The 22,976-nt window shown below is 39.0% G+C and overlaps 1 protein-coding gene across 1 annotated transcript in view; it reads left to right on the plus strand.

Annotated features, from left to right (window-relative positions):
* GOT1L1 (glutamic-oxaloacetic transaminase 1 like 1) overlaps nt 1–22,976 on the plus strand; it is a 334,074-nt gene that overhangs the window by 277,034 nt on the left and 34,064 nt on the right. The window contains exon 8 of the mRNA XM_044083046.1: nt 12,368–12,510. Coding sequence (XP_043938981.1) covers nt 12,368–12,510 — 143 coding nt within the window. The remainder of the gene's footprint in view (nt 1–12,367; nt 12,511–22,976) is intronic.

A 22,976-nucleotide genomic window follows, 5' to 3' on the forward strand; every position in this document is an offset into this window, starting at 1 on the left:
GTGTGTGTGTGTGTGTGTGTAAAATGCTCCAGTTAGGTATACTGTCTGTGTGTGTAAAATGCCCCAGTTAGGTATACTGTGTGTGTGTAAAATGCCCCAGTTAGGTATACTATGTGTGTGGAAAATGCCCCTGTTAGGTATAGTGTGTGTATGTGTAAAATGCCTCCCAGTTAGGTATAGTGTGTATGGAAAATGCACCCCAGTTAGGTATAGTGTGTATGGAAAATGCCCCAGTTAGGTATAGTGCATGTGTAAAATGCCCCAGTTAGGCATTGTGTGTGTGTGTGTGTGTGTGTGTGTGTGTGTGTGTGTGTGTGTGTGTGTGTGTGTGTGTGTGTGTAAAATGCCTCAGTTAGGTATAGTATTTTGTGTGTGTGTGTGTGTGTGTGTGTGTGTGTGTGTGTGTGTGTGTGTGTGTATGTGTGTGTGTGTGTGTGTGTGTGTGTGTATGTGTGTGTATGTGTGTGTGTGTATGTGTGTGTGTGTGTGTGTTAGGTACAAGGAGCAAGAGCCCATACCACCACTTGCTTGTGATTCAAGGAGTTGAGTCCATAGCTCTCAACTGTCCATAGTCAGAATGTCTGGACTGTTTGGCTCTTACTTTTGGTCTATTCCTCTTAAAATTTGTGCTTTTCTGGCAAGTCAGTGAGAACTGAATTCACTACTAAATAATGACAGCCATTTAAGTTTCAGTCTCTTTCAGGAAACACATGGTAACACAAAACATTTTATTCTAGCAACTTTCTAAGATTATATAAGCAATGTTTAAAATGTGTCCTTGGTTTGGGGCCTTTTATCCGCACCAAATAAATTTTAGCTTTTTCCATAAGAACTTGTGCTGCAAAGTTGAGAAACATAGTTGAGTCTCAAGTGGATTTTACAAGGTGCTGTTAGCTTCAGGGGAACAGAAGTTTAGTGCTGCTTATGCCATGTCTGTTTGCATTGTTAGTAGCACAACAGGAAGTATTCTTGCTTTTGATGCAGAAGGGTGTGGGTTCTACTCGCATAGTATGTAGATGGATCGCTGATACTGTACTGTGTTGTACCTTTAAAGGGGTGGTTATTATAATCCTGAGAATGCCCTCCTTTGGAGGGGATACCCAGTAACTATGAACCTGTTATCAGTTTGCCATCCATTCCCTATTGCAATATTATTAGCTGATTTTAATGTAACATGGGCAATTTATTCTTCAAGGGCAACAGGTACTTCATTTATAGATAAAACAATGAAATATAAAATTATTTGCTAGCAGCAACTTCTTCATTAGTTACACATCTCTTTAATGTGGAATTATTTAGGTGCCTTTTACTTCTGCAGAGATTGTGCATATTTACTGGTATTGGTGGACTGTAATGACGGAAGTCTGAGTAGACTTTATGATGGAAATGTTTTAATTTTGGGCAGTTTTGTCATTGTCGGTTCATACATTTTATTTCATTGCTTACTAGAAAAAATGTTCAAGACAATAAATTTAAAACCCTTTCTAACAAGTATGCTGTATTATACAAGGAATGTAATTTAATACAATCAGGAAGGTGAATCAAAGAACACACGTATGTTTGCATGGTCCTAAATATGTTTGTAGGGGGCCTGTGATTTGAAAACAGCCCAAAGGTAAACTTGACCTACCACTGGCCAGATGCATTTTCTTTGAATGTGTGATTCAATGAAAGGTAGAGAAGCTTTAATGCCATGTCTGTTTTCATTGTAAGACTATTGCTTTGTTTAGCAAATGTCTATCAGTGACTGTGCTATAAAATTTGAAATAAAAGTTGTAAATTAAATCCAAATATCTGTAATCATTGTAGAAGTAAAGCATAAAACAGTATGCAAATACAACTTAAAAAAACAAACAAAAAAAATAGAATAATAAAATACCACCAAGACCACCGATCCAAGAAGTAAGTGAATTTAATGAAACACGTAGCACTTCGGCTTGCACAGCCATCCAAAAGTAAAAACACTACAAAAAAGTTTGCTTATATACAGCATATTGCACAAAACAAGTAATTAAGCATAAAATTCAAATCACATACTTCCAATTACATTCTTTGTTGAGTCCCTGAGGCTCTAAAGTACCATACTTTAAAATCAGCAGAGTTTCTTTTTTTAAGAGTTTGTTTTTTAAAGACACACATTCACCTGCAGTGGTGGTGCTGCAGTAGCGTTGTCGCCTCACAGTAAGACACTGTCCGGTTCGATTCTCAGCTAGAGCATCTTCTGCGTGGAGACATGCGTGAATGGGCGTACCTTCGTTGAAGGTTGTGTGTCAGGGCTGGTAACTTGGCACGTAAAAATCAACTACCAATCATTAGCGGACCGGAGTTCCGCTGTGGCGACCCCCTAACCGGGAAAAGCCGAAAGGCACAACAATACAACAACAACATTCCCCTATACCAACTTGCAATTTTTCCAAGACACAACCCCTAAGATAATCAGAGTTAGAGTTGTGGGCTATCAAAAAAATGACTCCCAAGGGGACTCTAATTGTTTATTTTTTATATCCCTAATATATTTCTTCAACCGGACCCTAAAACTCTTATAAGTTTCCCCTATGTTCATAGGTTGGTACTAGGCTATCGGCCCTAAGGCCTATGCAAGCCTAGCCATAACAATTCCCTGGAAATATCTTCCCACAATATTTACTTCTCTGGGCCCCTGTCTAGCAGGGCGACTGACATGATCCCCGGGGTGAATTTCCTATCTCCCATCCAATCATCAAGGTTCCTTTTGAAGAGGGCCAATGAAGCGGTCTGCTTGACATGTATGGGCAGTCTATTCCAGAGTATGGGGAGTCTCTGGGTCAGGAACCTATCCCTCCAGCATGTTTTGTTCATTGTGATGATAAGGTTTAGATCCCTGGAGTGTGTGGCAATGAGGGATTGGGATTTCTTTAAGTGGAGCATGTCCAACAGCTCAGGGTTTGACATGGCCTTGTATGTTAAGCAGAGATCACTTCTGAGTAGATGATATGCCACAGAGTATAGCTGGAGTTTTTTTAGACGGTCAGCATATGGCATCTGCTTTAGGCCTGTGATTCTTTTAGTGAGGTATTTCTGTGGCCTTTCCAGCTGTTGCAGATGCCTTGTGAGGTACATACCAAATGGGGCATTATACAACTTCTTACATCCACATCTCAGCACATACACTAACCCCTCCATGTTACAACTACATTCATGCCTAGCTGTAAACATGATGCCATCAATATAGGGAAAAAAGCTTACTACATATTGACAGATGGAACAGCCATCACATGAAACAGTGTCTTTATTTATACTTAAGCTCTGACTGACATTAACATCTGGTAAACAAAATTGGTTATGCGCCAGAATACCAGACACATTCCTAGCTCTAGCAGTACAGAGTTCAAAATTTTATCCCTTAGGAGCATTGGCCACAAGCTGCGTGCTTTTTAACTATTTCCTCAGTTATAACATTATAAGTTGTTACTAAGAAAACTTTTTTCTGTTCTCCATTGTTCACAGCTGTATTGGTGGCTTTATTTCCACCAATACAAACATTATATTTTCCACTAGCACAGACATAATGAGACTCTCCCTGAGGGTTAACAAAATATCTCATGTCCATAATTTTTTGTTTAGCTTTCCTGACCAGCTGGACATCATAGCCTCTTTTAATAAACATTTTTTCTGCTTCAGCTATCTCTAAGTCAAAGCTCATATCAAGGCTACAGATCCTATGAATTTGTAAGAATTCATTATAAGGCAGTACCTTGACCAAATGTTTGGGGTGACAACTATTCCTATATAAAAATAATTTTCTATGTTCAAATTCCCTATGGAGACTAGTTGTAAATCCATCTAAGCTTATAACCAAAAAAATGTACTTGTGGGCCAAGCTGTATACCATCAAAGCTTAAGCCCATAGTATCAGAAGCAGAAAAAATGTTTATTAAAAGAGGCTATGATGTCCAGCTGGTCAGGGAAGCTAAACAAAAAATTATGGACATGAGGTATTCTGTTAACCCTCAGGGAGATTCTCATTATGTCTGTTGTTGTTGGTCTTTTGGCTTTTCCCGGTAAGGGATCGCCACAGTGGAACTCCGGTCCACTAATGATTGGCAGTAGATTTTTACAAAATGCCGAGGTGCCAGCTCGACGCTCAACCTTCAATGAAGGCACGCCCATTTACACATGCATGTCTTTCGAATGCTACCCAACCACTGGGAGGACATACAGACTCCACACAGAAGGCACTCCCAAGCCTAGCTGAGAATCGAACGGGAGAACCTCTTGCTGTGAGGTAACAACGCTACCGCCATACCACCACGGCAATTCTCATTATGTCTGTGCTAGTGGAAAATAAAATGTTTGTATTGGTGGAAATAAATCCACCAATACAGCTGTGAACAATGGAGAGCAGAAGAAAGTTTTCTTAGTGACAACTTATAATAACTGAGGAAATAGTTAAAAAAGCACATAGCTTGTGGCCAATGCTCCTAAGGGATACATTTTTGAACTCTATACTCCCTGATTTGTGAGCATTGCATATAAAAGAGCTAGGAATGTGTCTGATATTCTGGTACATAAACAATTTTGTTTACCAGATGTTAATGTCAGTCAGAGCTTAAGTATAAATAAAGGCACTGTTCCATGTGATGGTTGTTCCATCTGTCAATATGTAGTAAGCTCTTTTTCCTACGTTAATGGCATCAAGTTTACAGCTAGGCATGAATACAGTTGTAATACGGACAGGTTAGTGTATGTGCTGAGATGTGGATGTAAGAAGTTTTACATAGGGGAAGGATCCGGTTGCAGGAACTTATTAGGGACATAAAAAATAAAAAATTAGAGAGTCCTCCTGGGAGTCATTTTTTGATAGCACACAACTCTAACCCTGATTATCTTTGGGGTTGTGTCTTGGAAAAATTGCAAGTTGGTATAGGTGAATGTGTGTCTTTAAAAAACAAACTCTTAAAAAAAGAATCCTGCTGATTTCAAAGTAAGGTACTTTGGAGCCTCAGGGACTCAACAAAGAATGTAATTGGAATTATGTGATTTGAATTGTATGCTTAATTGATTTATTGTTTTGTACAATATGTTGTATATAAGCAAACAGTGTTTTGTAGTGTTTTTACTCTTGGAAGGCTGTGCAAGCCAAGGCTCTAAGTATTTCATTAAATTTGCTTACTTCTTGTCTTGGTGGTATTTTATTATAAAACAGTATGCACGCTGAGAGTTTTGAACAGTGTTTATGGCAAGTGGGGAGAAATAGCCAAGTAATGGGACAATGGAATGGCTGCATGTGGGGGGGGGGGCTGTGTGTGCAACCCCCTGCAAGAAATCCTGTGGGCTCCCCTGAAACCACTCCATATGAACAACAATCAAAATGATTAACAGCTTTATAATTCCTACCATTAATCTTGCTACCATTTAAATTTTTAACACTAACACACACCTTGCATCTCCCACACAGAAAAGAACCCAACTGTTCCTTTTCCTTGAAATCTTTTTGAATTTAATAATTCCTTCAAATTAAAAAAACTACTATATGAAAATGTCACCTTCTCAGGAAAAATCTTTTTCAAGCTGTCATCTTACCTAACAATGGGCCAAAACCTTATAACTAGTTCCCTCAATGTTTTAGAAAAAGGAGAGAATCTGTTAACGAAGAATTTGTTTTCTTCACCATCTGTTTCCATCCTTCTATCGAATCATACTTTATCACCATAATCTGTTATCCTTTCCTGCACACTTCCCACTGTAGAACCTCCTCTTACCCTCATCTCAGCCTTTTTTAATACATCCAGAGCAAAACTTCTAATTAATAACTTGTTCCTAAATTTGTTAGACTCATTATTTATCTGCAGCGTATCAAACGTATTATTAAAAATACGTTTGTACTCCCCATAAGGCATGGAATTTAAAAGATGAGGAGGACGCATACTACTGCCACAAAGGAAATTATTTACAGCAGTTTTTTTAAATGGCCTAAAATGCACATGACTGTTCCTTCCAATAAAAAGTTCAATGTTAAGAAACTGCATAATTTCTCTGTGTGTACTATGCGTGAACTTGAACTCAAATGCATTTTTGTGCATCTCTTCCATGAACCCGTCAAACTCTCCCATGTAACTCTTGCATGTAAAAATTAAATCATCAATATAACGCTTGTAAATGACCACAAGCTGAGAATAAAACCTGATGATGTAAATAAACAGGTTTCCGAAGTAACCCATAATAATAATGGCATATGAGGGGTACTTTTTTTTTTTGTGTCCTGAGATTACTCAACATAATGCACACTAGAGTATGCATGAATACCAGTGCCACAGCTGTTGCCTTGGAGCATTCATGCTGAGTGTTTTAATGCAAGATGTGCTCTACAGTCTTAGCCCACCTTTGCTGCTCTGTGTCTGCCGTGCTGCATACCTGATGTACCTATAAAAGAGCATAAGCAACACGTGCTATGGTCAGCGTACAGTCTACATGTGCAGTGTTGCTTTACAGAAATCTGTGTAAATGGTACCCACCCCCCCCGGTGAACTAATACATTGGTGGGTGGGGACTATCCTAATGACAACATCCACTTCTCCGGGGATGATCTCAATACTGTTATCCCTTGACAGCAGCACCAAAAACACATTTTGCTTTGTTATTCTGCTGCTACTGGGTTCCCTGTTACTGCCAACCTGTCAGCTGCTATGGAACATGCCTTTACCGTGTTACAGTATAGCACATCAGTAACACACTTACACCACCAATGTAATGTGAAATTGTGGCCCACCAGAAAATGTATGTTATGGAACACTGTCTGCCACATCTGTTTCTGTAAAGACATTTCAACACTCCTTCACCCATCAGTCAGTACCCATGTGTCCTAAGTGTGTGGAGCAGGATATAATGTCCCTAAATGTCAACCCAGTAGTAAGGGATCTAGGAACATATGTAGACAGCAGTCTGGCCTTTGACTAACACACAGATAAAATAATAAGAAAATCTTTCTATGTTGCCCAATTTAAAGGTAAGTGTATGGCACCCAAGTCCCCCAAGTCCAAGGAAGTTATAGTACTACTCTACTTGGCCCTTATCAGACCTATCATTGAATACAATTTCCTCTTTGGCATTTATCTAATTAAACACTTGCAACAGTTGGATTGCCCACAAAGGCTTTTCAAAAGGAGGATTTAGTGCACTAATACCTTGTCCTACTCTGATTACCTAAAGGCTCTGTTTCTGTATTCAGTCTCCTACAGGTTGCTGACAAGGGATCTTTGCCTGACTTATAGGGCTTCCTCAGACTTAGCCCTGATGGATCACATACATGCACAAAGCAAACAACGCCATCAATCCAGGACTTCCTTTTCACCCTGCACTTCCTTTTCAGGAACTGTTCACAATGTTGCAGGTATTCAAGATACTCTTCCCTTGGGGACTACTACAGTCCAGACAAACATGTCAGCAGTCTGGTACATCAACAAGCAAGGAAGAACTTGATCTTATTCCCTTTGCAGAGAGGCCATGAGGATTTGGGAATGAGCGATCTCATCAGACCACTTTCTAATTGTGACACACATCCCGGGGACAACCAACGTGCTTACAGACAACCTAAACAGATCCATTCTGATGCCTCACGAGTGGACGCTCAATCAGTCAGTAGCTAATATGATCTTGAAGTGTTGGGGCCAACTTTGCTGTGACCTATTTGCCACCCCTCTCAACAAGTGCAGCAAGTACTTTGCTCTGAACCCCTATTAGGGGGAGTCAGCGAGAGATGCCCTTCTTCATGCATGACCCTTGGGTCTCCTTTATGCTTATCCTCCATCTAGTTCCAAGAGTTTTACAGAAAGCAAGCAGGTTGAAGAGCTCAGTAATCCTTATTGCCCTATTATAGCCTCAGCAAGTATGTTTGCCTTTTCTACAGCTTCATCTTTGTTATCCTCCATAGATACTGGAGACTACTCAGGATCGCCTCTCTCACCATTGGGGATTCGACATCCCAACATTCAAGCTCATCCACGGTTTCTCCACTTCCAGTAATAGTTAGACATTCCAGGCTCTCTTCCCCAGTTTGTGACATTATTTTGACTTCTCAAAAGGATGCTACCAAAAACGTTTATAAAAGTAAATGGAAAAGGTTCTCTATTTGGGTGTCAGATAGGGAAATTTATCCTTTTTTCTGCACCAATTTCTGCTGTTATTCATTTTTGACAACTCTTTTCAAAGATGGAGCTAGTTTCTCCACAATTAAACTTCAGTTGTCAGCAATTTCAAATTTCCACACAGGAAATAAATATTTTTCCTTGGCTTCCTCTGAATTGTGCAAACTTTTTTTGAAAGGCATTTTTCATCTGAGACCTCTGAGTGATGATCCCTCACTGCCTTGGATCTTACTGTGGTACTTGAGGTTTAACACAAAAGTTCTCTGAACCGTCAGACAAATCTGATATAAAATTTCTCCCTTGGAAGACAGTTTTTTTGGTAGCTATAACTTTGGCAAAAAGAATATCTGAACTCCAAGGTCTTTCGTCCAAAATCCCATACATTGTTTTTCATAAAGATAGGGTTTCCCTACAGATAAATCCTTCTTTTTACCTAAAGTGGCTTCCAAAAATAACATCAACCAATCCATTCACTTGCCAGTTTTCTTTCCAATTTGTTTCCAATAAAGGAGAGTACGTGCTACAACTCCTTGATGTGCACAGACAATAACATTTCTTACCTTCAGAGGCAAAACAGTTTAGAAAGTCAGATCAGCTTTTTGTATTTTTTTTCTCCAAATCATCTAGGCCAGCCAACCAGTTCCTAAAGTTACCTTAACTAAATGGATTACAGACTATATTTTATGGATTTACTCTCAGAAGGATTTGACATCATCAAAACCTTCCCGAACTCATTCAACTATGCCCATGGCTACTTCATCTGCTTTTTGGTCAAGGACTTTTACTGATGACATTTGTGCAACAGCTACATGGTCCAAGACTCATACCTTTGTTTCACATTACAAATCGGACATCATATGTAGAAACAGAGCTTCCTTTGGTTTGGTAGTACTCCAGAATATCCTTCCATGAGGGCCATCCAAGGTCAGCATAGTTGGGGACTCTGTCCCATGAGTGAGGAAGATTGAAACTGACAACATGAGATTTATGTTATGTATAAACCATAACTAGGCATCTGTGTTGTCCATTTTAATTCTTCCTCAAATCCCCCCCCCCATCTGCCCCTATCCATTTTTCTTTTGGAAGTACCTATTGGACTGTTTTGGAACCTAGAGTTGCAGGATTGAGCCCTGTCTTTTTTTTTTTTAATATACTTGGCTATATCCGTTTCTCTTCTGCTATTGGGAATTAGAGCTGCAAACTTGATCTAAAGCAATAGGGGTGGAGTAGGGCATTATTGGTACAAGGAGGAGTTCGAGATTTGGATCCAAAGTCTGGTAAATGTGGCCAAGTCTGATCAGAGGATCGCATCTGAACCCATAATGAGGAAGAATGAAAATGGACAACACAGATGCCTAGCTATGGTGAGTATATAACTTGTAATTAACCTTCCCACTAGAGGCTAGGAACTGGTCCTCACTAAACACTGTACCCAAGTTTATTGAACCTTTAATATATCCTTCCCTTGTTAAGTCGGACCACAAATTAGTAACTTTCTCCTTTAAATCGAATAATCCCACAATAATGAACAGGTCTGAGTACAAGGACTTCAGACATGTGCATATTTGCTTAAATTCTCTGAGTTAAGCTTACTTGCAATATCACCACCCTATGAAACTTCTGATTCTACTTTTCATAATGAACTATACTCCCACATAAAAATGTATATAGACCTAACAGTCCACTCTAGAATAAAATATAACATTTTTAAAAATAAATCACCATAGTGTCTACCACTGTAAATAAGCTTTATAACAAAAGAAAAACTATATAAAGCATCAGAACAAATTACACTCAATAAAGACTTGATCAAAAACACCAGTAAGGAAATAAAAATAGCCATTAGAATGACCAGAGCTGCCTGACCATGAAACTGAAAGTGGCATCAGAAGCCAAAGATAACTAACTACAAATCCTTTTTTTAATTACATTAGCAAAGTGAGACACTTGCTTAACTTAAGCCTAGCTGTTAGGGTATATCCCTGAAGTCTGGAAAACAGCTGTAGTGGTGCCCCTGCACAAAGGGGGGCCTTACCATATATCCTGGGAATTACAGGTCTGTTAACCTAACTAGCCTAATATGCAATATCATGGAATATATATATATGATCTTTTAAAATACAATATTACAAATCTAGAACATGTATACACAACAGTTTGGTTTTGTCAAGGATGGATCATATCTACTTAACACAGCACACTTCTTTGAGAATGTTACACAGCCAGTGGACAAGGCCACACATCTGGCCAAAGCTTCATCCCTGTACCCTATATGCCGGTGAGGTAAACAAGCTTAAAGAACTAAAGGAAGACCCTTACCCAATAATATAGATAGCAAAATGGCTGAATTAGGATGACAAGTGCCACTTTGGAAAATGATAAAGTAACCAGTGGAGTACCACAGGACTCAGTACTGGGACCTCTCCTTTTCTGTTATATACCTTTTTGACCTCCATACCACAAATCCTGACTTATGACTGACAAGATTTGCTGATGAATGCCAGCTTAACAAACTAATGATGTACAGATAAAGGGTACAAACTAAAAAGTGCACACTGTTACATTTGGGAAACTTCCCTCATCTACAGCTTACAGCACAGCCATTGCCTCACTACAAATGGTCATAGTAGACAGGGATCTCTGCACCTGGGTTGACAATTCTCTAACCTTTAACCACTGTGTTATAATAATCCTTTTGTCTAGCATAACTGATTTCCAAAGGTAGCTCGTCTAGGTCAAAGGATGCTATTATCCCTCTGTACTCTGTCATAATTCGACCAACTTTTGAGTACTAACCCCCTTTCATCATAAACCTATCAAGACATATCATGCAGCTAGAAAGGCCCCAAAGATTTCTGCTGAACAAGCTACCAAGACAGACTACAAGCCTTATCATTATACTCTTGTCCCTTATAGACTCCTGTGAGGAGGTCTATGCTTGGCATTCCATTACTCTTGTCTCTTACAGACTCCTGTGAGGAGGTCTATGCTTGGCATTCCATTACTCTTGTCTCTTACAGACTCCTTGTGAGGAGGTCTATGCTTGGCATTCCATTACTCTTGTCTCTTACAGACTCCTGTGAGGAGGTCTATGCTTGGCATTCCATGCCATCAAAGACTCCAGTCTAACTGATCTCACAAACCTTCACATGATGAATGGCTACATAAAATGGCTGAACCAAGGATTTTATCCCTTACCAGCAAATGACTAAAATACAGTGAAGGGAGAGATTAATTACCCAGTTGCCTCATCTCTGTATGCTAAGCAGACTGACACCCTTGCCCTTGACTAACCTTGACAATTGGATGGGTTATCACAAGGTCATGCCTGGCCTGAGATGTTTTTTTCCCTCCTAGAAGGGGCAAGGTGCCTCAGGAGGGTGGTATTTAGCAAGGCACACAAGACCTTCCCACTTCCTTGCCTTGTAGCTGCTATTAGTCTACAATCCTTTTCCTTCCACAAGGTAATGCGGAGCACGTACATTTATAATATGCCAGAAAGTAATGCGAGAAGCACTATGAAGTGTGAGAATCACATCAAGTTACATGACATGATGAATACTGCTGAGCCAGTGATATAGCAGATATAAAGAAATACTCAAATGTGTGACAAAATGGCGATTAGTCATGTGAATGCCCTATTATACAACAGGAATGTTCATCCATTTTCTACACCACTTGTTGCTGAAAAGGGCAGCCACAGGTCAGATTTCCCTGCCCCAGCATCAATCTGGGACTCATTCTCTGGGATCACTAGCCATTCACAGAGAAATATAATCTCTCGAGTATGTTCTGCATCTTGATAGGAGGCTTCTGTTAGTGGGCTCTACCAAAAACACCTCAAATGACTCTTCTAAATGGAGTAGAACAGGGGACTGCTCTTGGAGATCCTCAAAGACTGACAAGATCCTCATTCTGTTATGGAAAGGGAGCTCAGTAAGCATATGAAGAAACTTCATTTTTGTCACTTGTACACAATTCACTTTTGTTACTACCTTAAATTCATTTCAAGCTTTTCACCTGTCATACAGCACCATGAAACCAAACACATTTTCTTTTATGTGTGGCAAGGAAAAAAGATAAAATTAAAAAAAAAGCCCACTGAAATAACCCTTTTTGCTTTTGATGTTTATTTACAAGATTTGTTGATGGTAAACTATAAGGAATTTTTGTCTACACTTCAGCCATCAGAATATATTTTCCCAATGAAATAACTTGCTTTCATTCTTCTGTTTGCTTTACAGGAGAGAGAATTTGAAGGTGATGGTAGAACGAATTATGTTAATCCGTGACAAGTTAAAAGAAAGATTAAGATTGTTAAGTACACCTGGATCATGGGAGCACATTACAAACCAGGCGGGAATGTATTGCTTCACTGGATTCAGTTGTAAGTCTATAGTTACTTTCATATGATTGTTTTTCTTTTTCTAATTCTCACCTTAAAAGCATTCTTGCTCACAAATAAATATGTACCAAGACATGAATTTTATTCTTTCAGAAAGTGGTCCGAACTTATTCTGTAAACTACACCCTTTACCATCCATATATTAGCTACTTAAGCAGCTAACCAGATTTTCCATCATGTGTTTGATGCACAGCTGCACTGTTATGCTGTCACATGACGCATACTTCAGCAGTGCCCTTGAATGATCCTAAATGGGTATGTATGTGTGACTATATATATATATATATATATATATATATATATATATATATATTTATATATGCTGCAAGTCATATTATAGCTCTGTGCTAAATGGAGCTAAACAGTCAAGACACAACTGATTGTAACTGGAAAATGTCTTTACAGTAGTAAAACCAGTTGAAGCTTTCTCAGTTTTAAACAAGTTTTTTTTTGTTTTTAACAAGGAGAATGAGAAAATGGGGACTAACAGAAATAAAGAGGAGCACCACCATCACTTGAGTCTCAAATGATTGAAATCCAAAGCCAGAGACTATAACAGCTTGCAGCTTGTTTGGGCTACTGCTTGTGCTCAAACTCGAATGTGAGCTCAAGCAAGCAACTGTGGGGAGAGAGTGCAGGGGGGATTTTCTGCTTATGAAGAGGGAGGGGGAGTTAAGGCTTATGGAGTGGAAGAGGGATTTTATGGCTGAGGAATGGGAAGGTAGTTTCATGGTTTCACAGAAATGGATAATCGGGCCAGTGGGAGTTTGAGCACCTGCTTTTTCAAGCAAGTGGCTGCTAGCAGGTGGAACGTAAGTTACTTGCAAGGAGGCAGCTATAGTGGAATTGAAATAAAGTCTGTCTCAGTTTTCCAGATTTCATTTCACCAATGCAGTGTTTCTTAATACAGTCTTTTCAAAGCAGTATAGTACTTCCAGATACTTTGCCACAGAGGTATGAGTGAGTTGTGCTATTTTCTCAATAGCTCCTTTCCCTGTTCATACATAGGGACACCTTCAAGATTTTAGATTTCAGGGAAAAGTTCTAGTATGGCTTCTTCCTTCAGACTTAGCTCTGTAGAGATTCCTCACATAATCCTTTCTCAACCCAGAATTCAAGAATCTGATTTATTCCAAAGATATTGTCCACTATATGCCCAAAGATTCAACTGCCCCTCACTGGTTGCTATGGAGCCTTGTGCCATTTGGTCAGCCTGCTTATCCTGTATTTCCTTCTCTCTCATGATATACCTTCTGTGAAAGCTGACCTTGCAGATGCAACCCACAATGAGAAACACCTTCTGCGTTTTAAGCACTCATTATAGCACAAGAGCCTCTCCCCAATCAACATATCATCATCAGTGCTAGAACTCTTGGATGGGGTACAAGTCCAAGGTAGCCCAAACTTCTGGGGTTAGTGGAATTTGCCAATAAGCTTTGCTTAGGTCCAAAATGGAAAGAAACCTATCAATATTTTTCAATCAGTTCATCCACTAAAAGTATTGTATATGAATAACATTTTAGATACAATATTTAACTTTCTAAGGTTGTTGCAAAGCTTTATAAATCCATCAGGTTTGGAGGATTCTGGAACTCTACTTCAATTGCTTGAAACTGGGATTCTGATATTTGGTACAGTTTGAAATTTAATGTAACATTAGGCATATATTCTAAACTATGCTTAAATAAACTAGTTCTCTAAGGCAATTATTCTTATATGCAAAATACTTGTTGCTGGTTCACTGATAATGCTCAGCTTCCTCTGCAAAGTTGAGAATCAAACTCTATGCCTTGTGTCTGTAAGGTAAACACCTTAACCTTTATGCTATCACCATCTTCATGAGGTATAACTGCTCTGGTTTCCTTTTTCCACTGTGTTTCACCATATCATTCACTTCACTTACTTTTTCTATAGTTTCAAAATGTCTTTGACAATTTGTTAAGGTTTACCTTCTGATGTGAACTCCCTGAAATAAGCACTTTTTCATAGGTTCATTGAGATTACTGAGCTTAAAGGGCCCCACAAGCCTAGCCAGTATAACCCGATTTTAGACAATAAATGGCCACAAGGGCAAGGATGGCATGGATTTGTGCCTGTGCATTCAGCATCTTACAGACTGCTCCTGTCTGTTAAGGGACATAACTACCCCAGGTGTGAATTTGTGATTCCCTATCCATTGATCCAAACTGTGTTTGAAGAGGGCCAGAAAAAAGTGGTGCTTAATGTGAATAGGAAGCCTTTTCCAAAGAAAAGGCAATCTCCGAGACACATATCTGTTTCTCCAGCATGTTTTGTTTGAGTCGCTGACTAAGTTTAGATCCCTAGATGGCGTGACCCTCATGCTGTTTGACTTGCGGATGTGTGGCAGCTCCTTCACAGCTCAATTTGAGAGCGTTTTGTAGGTCAGGTGTATATCACCCCTTAATACAAGGTAGGAAACATAGTAAAGGGATAAGGCTTTTAGTCTGTATAGTTCCTGTTGTTTTCGCCCTGTATTTTCTTTGTGAGGAACCTCTGAGATCGCTTCAGCTGCTTGAAGCCAAGTCAAGTGGATGCACTTATAAGTTGTGCCACATAAAAGGACTTCCCCACCACTGTGGACACACTTATTTATTTTACATTTGTTTACCGGGATGGTCCGACTGGGACAGTGCCCATTTTCAGCAGAGGCCCTGGAAGAAAAGCTCCAATCTAAGCTTATATATAAATTATCATAATAAATAACAGAAATTATAAACAAAATTGACAAAAAATGAGTATTGACACATTTACAGGATAAAAATGTATATATATATATATATATATATATATATATATATATATATATATACGTTCATAGGTTAGTACAAGGCTAACTGCTCTTGCGAGCCATTTTAAGCCTAGCCAATTATCCCTTGTGAGATTCAAACCCTGCACCTTGTGTTTGTAAGGCAAACACCTTAACCATTAGGCCACCCTCCCAACCCAGTATCAAATAGGACGAGACTTTATACTTGAATGTAGAAAAATATATAGTTAAATTTATATATGTGGAAGGAACATAGCATCAGTTAGGAAATTAAGCAGGGAGAATCACTTAGGCAAAGTACTGCGTAGTTAGTAATACTTCCATGGTGAGAATTGCAGCTAGGAATGCAACTACGTATACAGAAGTGTTGTTAGAAGATATATGTTGACAGAGTTAGTACATACAGCCAAATAGTATAAGTAATGCTAAGTTAATAATTAACCTGGAGTGTTATATGTGCAAAGCCAGGATTCAAATAAGTGTCTTTTGAGAGAGATTTTGAAATGGTTAAGATTGCTTATGCATTTAATATTATGTAGAAGGGTATTCCAATTTTTAACAACAAAGTTAGAGTAAAGAGAGTTGCCTGCTGTACTGGATACTTTGGTTACTTGGAGTAAGTCTTTGTTAGATGATCGAAGACTACAAATGTTAGAATAGGGTTGTAGAAGATTCTTTAGGGAAGGTACGTTGTCAGGATTGTACATTATTTTGTGAGCCATTACTAACTGGTTATAGTTCATAATATGAGGTAGTTCCAACCAAGAAAGATTTTTGAGGCACTGCCAGTGATGGGTTGAATGTGTGGAATCTGTTGCAAACTTGGCAATCTTATTATAACATGATTATAATTTACTTAGTGCTGACTTTTTGAGGTTGGTAAATATGGGGGGATGCAGAGAGAAGATTGGATGATATAGGGATAGTGAAACATGAAGTACAATGGATTAGCAAGGAGGAAGTAAGGATAGCTATTCAAAGGATGAAGAATGGAAAGGCTGTTGGTCCAGATGACATACCTGTGGAAGCATGGAGGTGTTTAGGTGAAATGGCAGTGGAGTTTTTAACCAGATGGTTTAATGAAATCTTGGAAAGTGAGAGGATGCCTGAGGAATGGAGAAAAAGTGTTTTGGTACCAATTTTTAAGAATAAGGGTGATGTGCAGAGCTGCAGTAACTACAGAGGGATTAAATTGATCAGTCACAGCATGAAGTTATGGGAAAGAGTAGTGGAAGCTAGGTTAAGAAGGGACGTGATGATTAGTGAGAAGTACAGAGAATGTCAGAAGGAGTTGTATTTTGTTTTGTAAACTTAGAGAAAGCATATGACAGGGTGCCTAGAGAGGAGTTGTGATATTGTATGAGGAAGTCAGGAGTGTCAGAGAAGTATGTAAGAGTGGTACAGGATATGTACGAGGATAGTGTGACAGCGGTGAGGTCTGCGGTGGGAGTGATGGATGTGTTTAAGGTGGAGGTGGGGTTACATCAAGGATCAGCTCTGAGCCCTTTCTTATTTGCAATGGTGATGGACAGGTTGACAGACGAGATCAGACAGGAGTCCCCGTGGACTATGATGTTTGCAGATGACATTGTGATCTGTAGTGAGAGTAGGGAACAGGTGGAGGAGACCCTGGAGAGATGGAGATATGCTCTAGAGAGAAGAGGAATGAAGGTCAGCAGGACTAAGACAGAATATATGTGTGTGAATGAGAGGGAGGATAGAGGAATGGTGAGGATGCAAGGAGTAGAGATGGCAAGGGTTGATGAGTTTAAATACTTGGGGGTCAATAGTTCAGAATAATGGTGAGTGTGGAAGAGAGGTGGAAGAACAGAGTACAGGCCAGATGGAGTGGGTGGAGAAGAGTGTCAGGAGTGATTTGTGACAGATGAGTACCAGTAAGAGTGAAAGGGAAGGTCTACAAGAGGGTAGTGAGACCAGCTATGTTATATGGATTGGAGACAGTGGCATTGACAAAAAGGCAGGAGTTTGAGCTAGATGTGGCAGAGTTAAAGATGTTAAGATTTGCACTGGGTGTGACGAGGGTGGACAGGATTAAGAATAAGCACATTAGAGGGTCATCCCAGGTTGGAAGGTATGGAGACAAAGCCAGAGAGGCAAGATTACATTGGTTTGTACATGTGCTGAGGAGGGAAGCTGAGTATATTGGGAAAAAGATGCTAAGGATGAAGTTACCAGGTAACAGGAAAAGAGGAAGGCCTAATCTAAGGTTTATGGATGTGGTGAGAGAGGACATGCAGGTGGTTGGTGTGACAGAGCAAGATGCAGAGGACAGGAAGAAATGGAAACAGGTGATCTACTGTGGCAACCCCTAATGGGAACAGCCGAAAAAAGATGAAATATGGGGAGATGCATATAAGAGTGAGGAGAGAAGGTGGGTTCTAACTATGGCTATTCTTGCAGAATCTATTAAGAATTTTTTGTTTCTATACATTGTTCCCATTTTCTTGTGAACCTTTTTGATTGTGTTAGAAATGCGTATGTCAAATTTTAGTCTCTTGTCGATTATGACACCTAATAGTTCTGTTTGGGAATCTGGGAAAATCCTAATATTATTTCTGGCAGTGATATAAATGTTAGCTGGGAGGTTAGTAGGTTTAGATGGGTGAAAGATCAAAAGTTTAGTTTTATTAGGGTTGAGAATGAGTTGTGAGTTTGCTAGCCATGTTTCAATATCAGAGAAGGCTTTTTGTGTGACTGTAAGAAGTTGGGGTATTGTGGATGCTGCACATATGAGGGATGAATTATCTGTATTTTGTATGATAGATGCATGACAGGAGGTAGTATTAAGATAATTTATGAATATGCTGAAGAGGAGGTGCCCTAGGATTGAATACTGAGGGACTTCAAGTGTAACAGTAAGGATTGGGGATAGATCTTGCTTCCATTCCACAGCTTGCTGGTAGCTAGATAGATAACTTTGAAACCAGTTAACATCATCAAGGTTGATATTAAGATTATTTTCAGATTGGGAAGCCCAAGAAGTCCAACCAGCCACTCAAGTTACTTGAAATTGCTAGCAATTTCAAGTAACTTGAGTGGCTGGTTGGACTTTTTGGGCTTCCCTTTCGTGTTTGGATTCAGTTTTTTCATCATTCTCCTGATTATTTTCAGATTGGACAGTAACTTAGGATGGGAAACTGTAATGAATGCTTTAGACATGTCCAAAAAGACTGAAGACATTATTTTGCCATTGCCTCTGAATTTATTTATAGTATTACATGACACATGAAAGACACAAGGTGGTCAAAGTTCAGGCTACCATCTATGTGTACCTAGATCTCTCACCTCTGAGTCTACTCCTAGGGGTGTTTTATTGATGTTGTAATTGGCAGGGGTATTTGACGTCTCAAAGGGTATGATAATGCATTTTTTCACATGTAGTTTTAGGCCATGGTTCTGGCACCAATGATCTGTCTGACCCAGACCCTTATGAAGGATATCTACATCATTGGGAGATCCACTGATTGCCCTGAGCTTGCACTTGCCAGCAAACTTTGTCATCCAGAGGCCTCCACATTAGTCTTGACTTCAGAGAAGTATATTCCAAACAGGAGTGGCCCCAGCACTGAGCCCTGTGGCACACCACTTGTAACTGGCCTCTTGCTGGATCTGGAGTCACCCAGTTTAACCATGTGTCCTGTCTGTTTGCCAGTTGGCTATCCATCTGATGACGTAAGTATTTCTGCCCAGTGTTGTGAGTTTATTTCTAATACCTGAGTGAGCAATTGTGTCAAATGCCTTGGCCAGGTCAAGGTAGGTGGTATGTACTGTTTTACCCTCATCTCTGGCCTTAGTGACTTTCTCAAAGAAAGCCACCAGATTCAGTAGGCATGACTTGCCCTTGATAAAGCGGAACTGGGTCAGGTTCAGCTCTCTGAGGTTTCCTATGTCATTATTTATGAGGTCCATTATTATTTTTGTCATGGGCTTACATATAAGACTAGTCAAGCTTATGGGTCTGTGCTTTTCCAGGTCAGTAGATGGCCCCCCTTTATGCAGAGGGGTGACTGTTGCTCTCCTCTAATGGGGCAAAGCTTGTCCAGAGGCTGTAGTTAAATGGAGATCCTAATGGGTCTTATACGTCCTGATTTAAGCTGTTTAAGAGGCAACCTGGTATATCATCAGCCCTATGTTTTTAGCTTTAAAGACTGTAGTGGCAACCTGTTCTTTGGTGATAATTGGTCTTGGGGGAGAACTGAGGGTGATGGAGAGGTGAAATTTGATATGACTTTGTTGGCCAGCAGATTTGCTATATCTTCCTGCTGAGTATAGGTGATGCCATCTACAACCAGTTTCTCACATTGTTGGGTGCTGTCCTTAAGACTGGGGACATATCTGAAAAATGCCTCATATTTATCCTTTGTTTTGGAGGCTGTTTTTACCTCAAAGTCTGCTTTCAGAGTTTGACCAGTTTCCTGATTCACTTGTTTAGACTAATGAGGGACTATTTGCTCTGTTGTGCGTATTCCCTTATTTCTTGACATGATTTTCTTACTTTTGTTGTACAACCTATCATACCTCTCAACTGTACAGGTTTTCACAGAATGTCCAGATTTTTGCCTCATATTTTTGGTGTGTTCCCCCTAAATCTGTCTCTTTCTGGCAAATAGCTGAGGATTGGAAGTCATTAAATAATGACAAACATTTGAGTTTAAGACTCCACATCCTTCAGAAAATTCATGCTAATGCACAACCTATTATTCTATCAACTTTCTAAGTTTGTAAGGGCAATATTTAAAATCTGTCCCTATTTGTCCCCCCCATCATTTTAGCCTTTGTGCAGATTTTTTGCTCTAACAGGTTGAGAGGTATGCAACCTTTTAATACCAGGGGTCCTTCAGGGTGGCTTGTTTTTGTGGTTTGACCTAGGTTTATTTCAGTCTTGTATTGCTGTTTCTATGCAGTTGTTTATATGGTTGTACATGGCTTTTATGTACACCTCTGCATAGATTTCTGTGTTTTCTGGACTGGGGGGGGGGGGGGGCTTGCCGACTAGCTATGTCATTCCTTAATAGTAATTTAATTTACTTAAGAGAAGTTCTTAAAGGTTTTGGAGTTAGTTGGTAGGACTAATTTTAACCTTATTTCTAGGGAAACTGCTTTGTGATCCTATTCTACCAATATGCTCATCAGATTAATTAATAATTAATTAATAAATTAATAAATAAATTGTATTTATTACTGCTTGGTAGTAACCTGATTAAAGTGTAGCTATCATTCTAAGCCTTTTGGTTTAAGCACTTGGGCTTCAGACCAGTTGTTTTACATGAAGAAGAGAAAAAGCAACTGCAACCAACAGAGCAAATGCTTCCAGAGTTAAAAGTTCTTTAGGTTATTAATACTTTTGATGGTAGTCAGGAAGCAACCATGTAACCACAGTCTCTTTTGTTCCAAAAAGTTAACTAACAACGAGAACGTACTCTGATAATATTTGTAAAATCCAATGGTTTATTGCATATGCTCAGGTAAGCGCTTTCACAGTAGCTTCTTCAGACCATTAAAATTTAAAAAACTTTCATGACATTTATATACTAGTCACATGCTTAAAAAACAATTGACAAACATAGTTTCTTAAAGCTAAGCCATCCTCTTACATCACAAATTATTTCCGCAGGCATTCTCTTGGCTTTAACATTTTACTAGCCTATGCTCTAATTTATTTATGTTCTCTCAACTTTCACTATTTACTGAATTCATCTTCCAAACATTTACCCCCTGTATTTCCATAAAATACTTCAACATATTTGTTAAAAATGCTGACAAGCTATTTATTTGTTTTGTTCAAATTAATATTCCTTCCTTTGTCATACTTTAAAACTTTTTAAAAACGCTTATACCACTCTTTGTATTTGCTTCTCTAACCCTATCTTATGCAGCTAGTGGGTGTAATAGGACATGCCTTGTACTAGTTCATTAGTATCATATATAATATGGCATGTTATTCTTGAGACCTTTTACTTAGCTATTAAGCGCTTCGATCTCAATACTGGTTTTAATGAGGCTCTCTCATTTAAGCCTCTCCCTCTATCTGCTCTCATTTTCATAATCCAATTTATTTCTTTTCTCTCTGTGTTGTTCCTTATAGCAACTTCCCTCACCATAGGAATTATATTGTCTATAACCCTAAAACTAAATACATGTTCTCCTCTAGTCATAACATGTTTGGCTAGTGCGTTCATGTTATGTCCTATTCCAATTGCATAGAGATGCTCTCTAATTCTTGTCCTGAAAGTCCTATTGGTTTTTCCAACATAGAATGAGTAGCATCTCTGACATACCGCTAGGTATACAATGTGCATACTCCCACAGTCTGCATTCACATTAAACTTGTAGGTCTGGCCTGTGTCTGGATGTGTAAAATCATTGCCTTCTTCTGTATATATACAGAAGTTACACTTTCCACATCTGCTTGTACCTGTGTATTTGTTCTCTTCTGCAATGGTAACCGGATGAAATAATAATCTCTTGAGGTTAAATTTATTCTTATATTGATATCTTGGTGTATCCCCCACTATTTCTCTTAGTTGTGGGTCCACCGTTAAAATACGCCAGTGATTTTCAATCAACCTCCTAATATTTGTATTGTTACTTGTATAGTATATTGGCATTTTTGTATAGGATTTGCTATCCTTACTTTGTGTTAAAATGTGTTGCTGTGCTGAATAATAAGGGATGCCTATACTCTGCCTTATCAATTGCATATTTTCCATCCCCTCTTTTACTTCTGATTCTTTATATCCACGTTTAAATAATCTGCTTCTGAATGCTTCCATTTCTTGCTGATATCCCTCTTCTGAGGCATTAAGTTGAGATATTCTTATACTCTGACCTTTAATAATGTTGTTGAATATATATGGTGGGTGCATACTTTTTCGATGTAATAAAGTATTCTTATAGCATTTCTTTCTATGTACCCCTGTATTAACATACTTGCCCATAATCCTCTCAATATAAACATCTAGGAACTCTATCCTGGTGTCTGAAAAATCAGATGTAAACCTAAGGTGTGTTGTCATTGTATTGATGTGTTCCAAATGTCGCTGTAGGTCCATTGGGTCACCCTCCCAAATGAAAAAAATATCATTGACAAAACGCCAATAGAAAGGAATATTCCTTTGGTGCCTGATGTTAAGGAACAGAGCCTCTTCTTCCCAAATGGCCAAGTACATGTTGGCGTAGCTATTGGCACAGGACATGCCCATAACTACGACCTCACTCTGAACATAGAAATCTTCACCGTGCACAAAGACATTGTTTTCCAATATGATTTCCAAGAACATACACAATAAGTATATCTTCTCTTCTGTGTACTCGTTATGTTTAAATAGATATTTATTGATGGATTCTATACCCATAGCATTGGGAATTATGGTGAACAGAGATTGCACATCTAAAGTTACCAAAATCATGTCAGATTTCATTTCTCTGTCTTGAAAAAATCCATATAGATCTAACAGAAATTGGTTGGTGTCCTTAAGTATTTTCTTGTTTTTATCTGTAATTGGTCTAAGATGTCTTTCTACATATAATGAGAAGGGCTCTGTACACCATCCTCTAGCACAGACTATAGGTCTCATGGGAGGATTTATTCCAGCTTTGTGGATCTCGGGTATCCCTTGTATGGCTGGTATCATTGGAT

Source organism: Protopterus annectens, chromosome 9.part0 (assembly GCF_019279795.1).
Source record: "Protopterus annectens isolate FY-2018-M chromosome 9.part0, PAN1.0, whole genome shotgun sequence".
Taxonomy (NCBI): Eukaryota; Metazoa; Chordata; order Ceratodontiformes; family Protopteridae; genus Protopterus; species Protopterus annectens.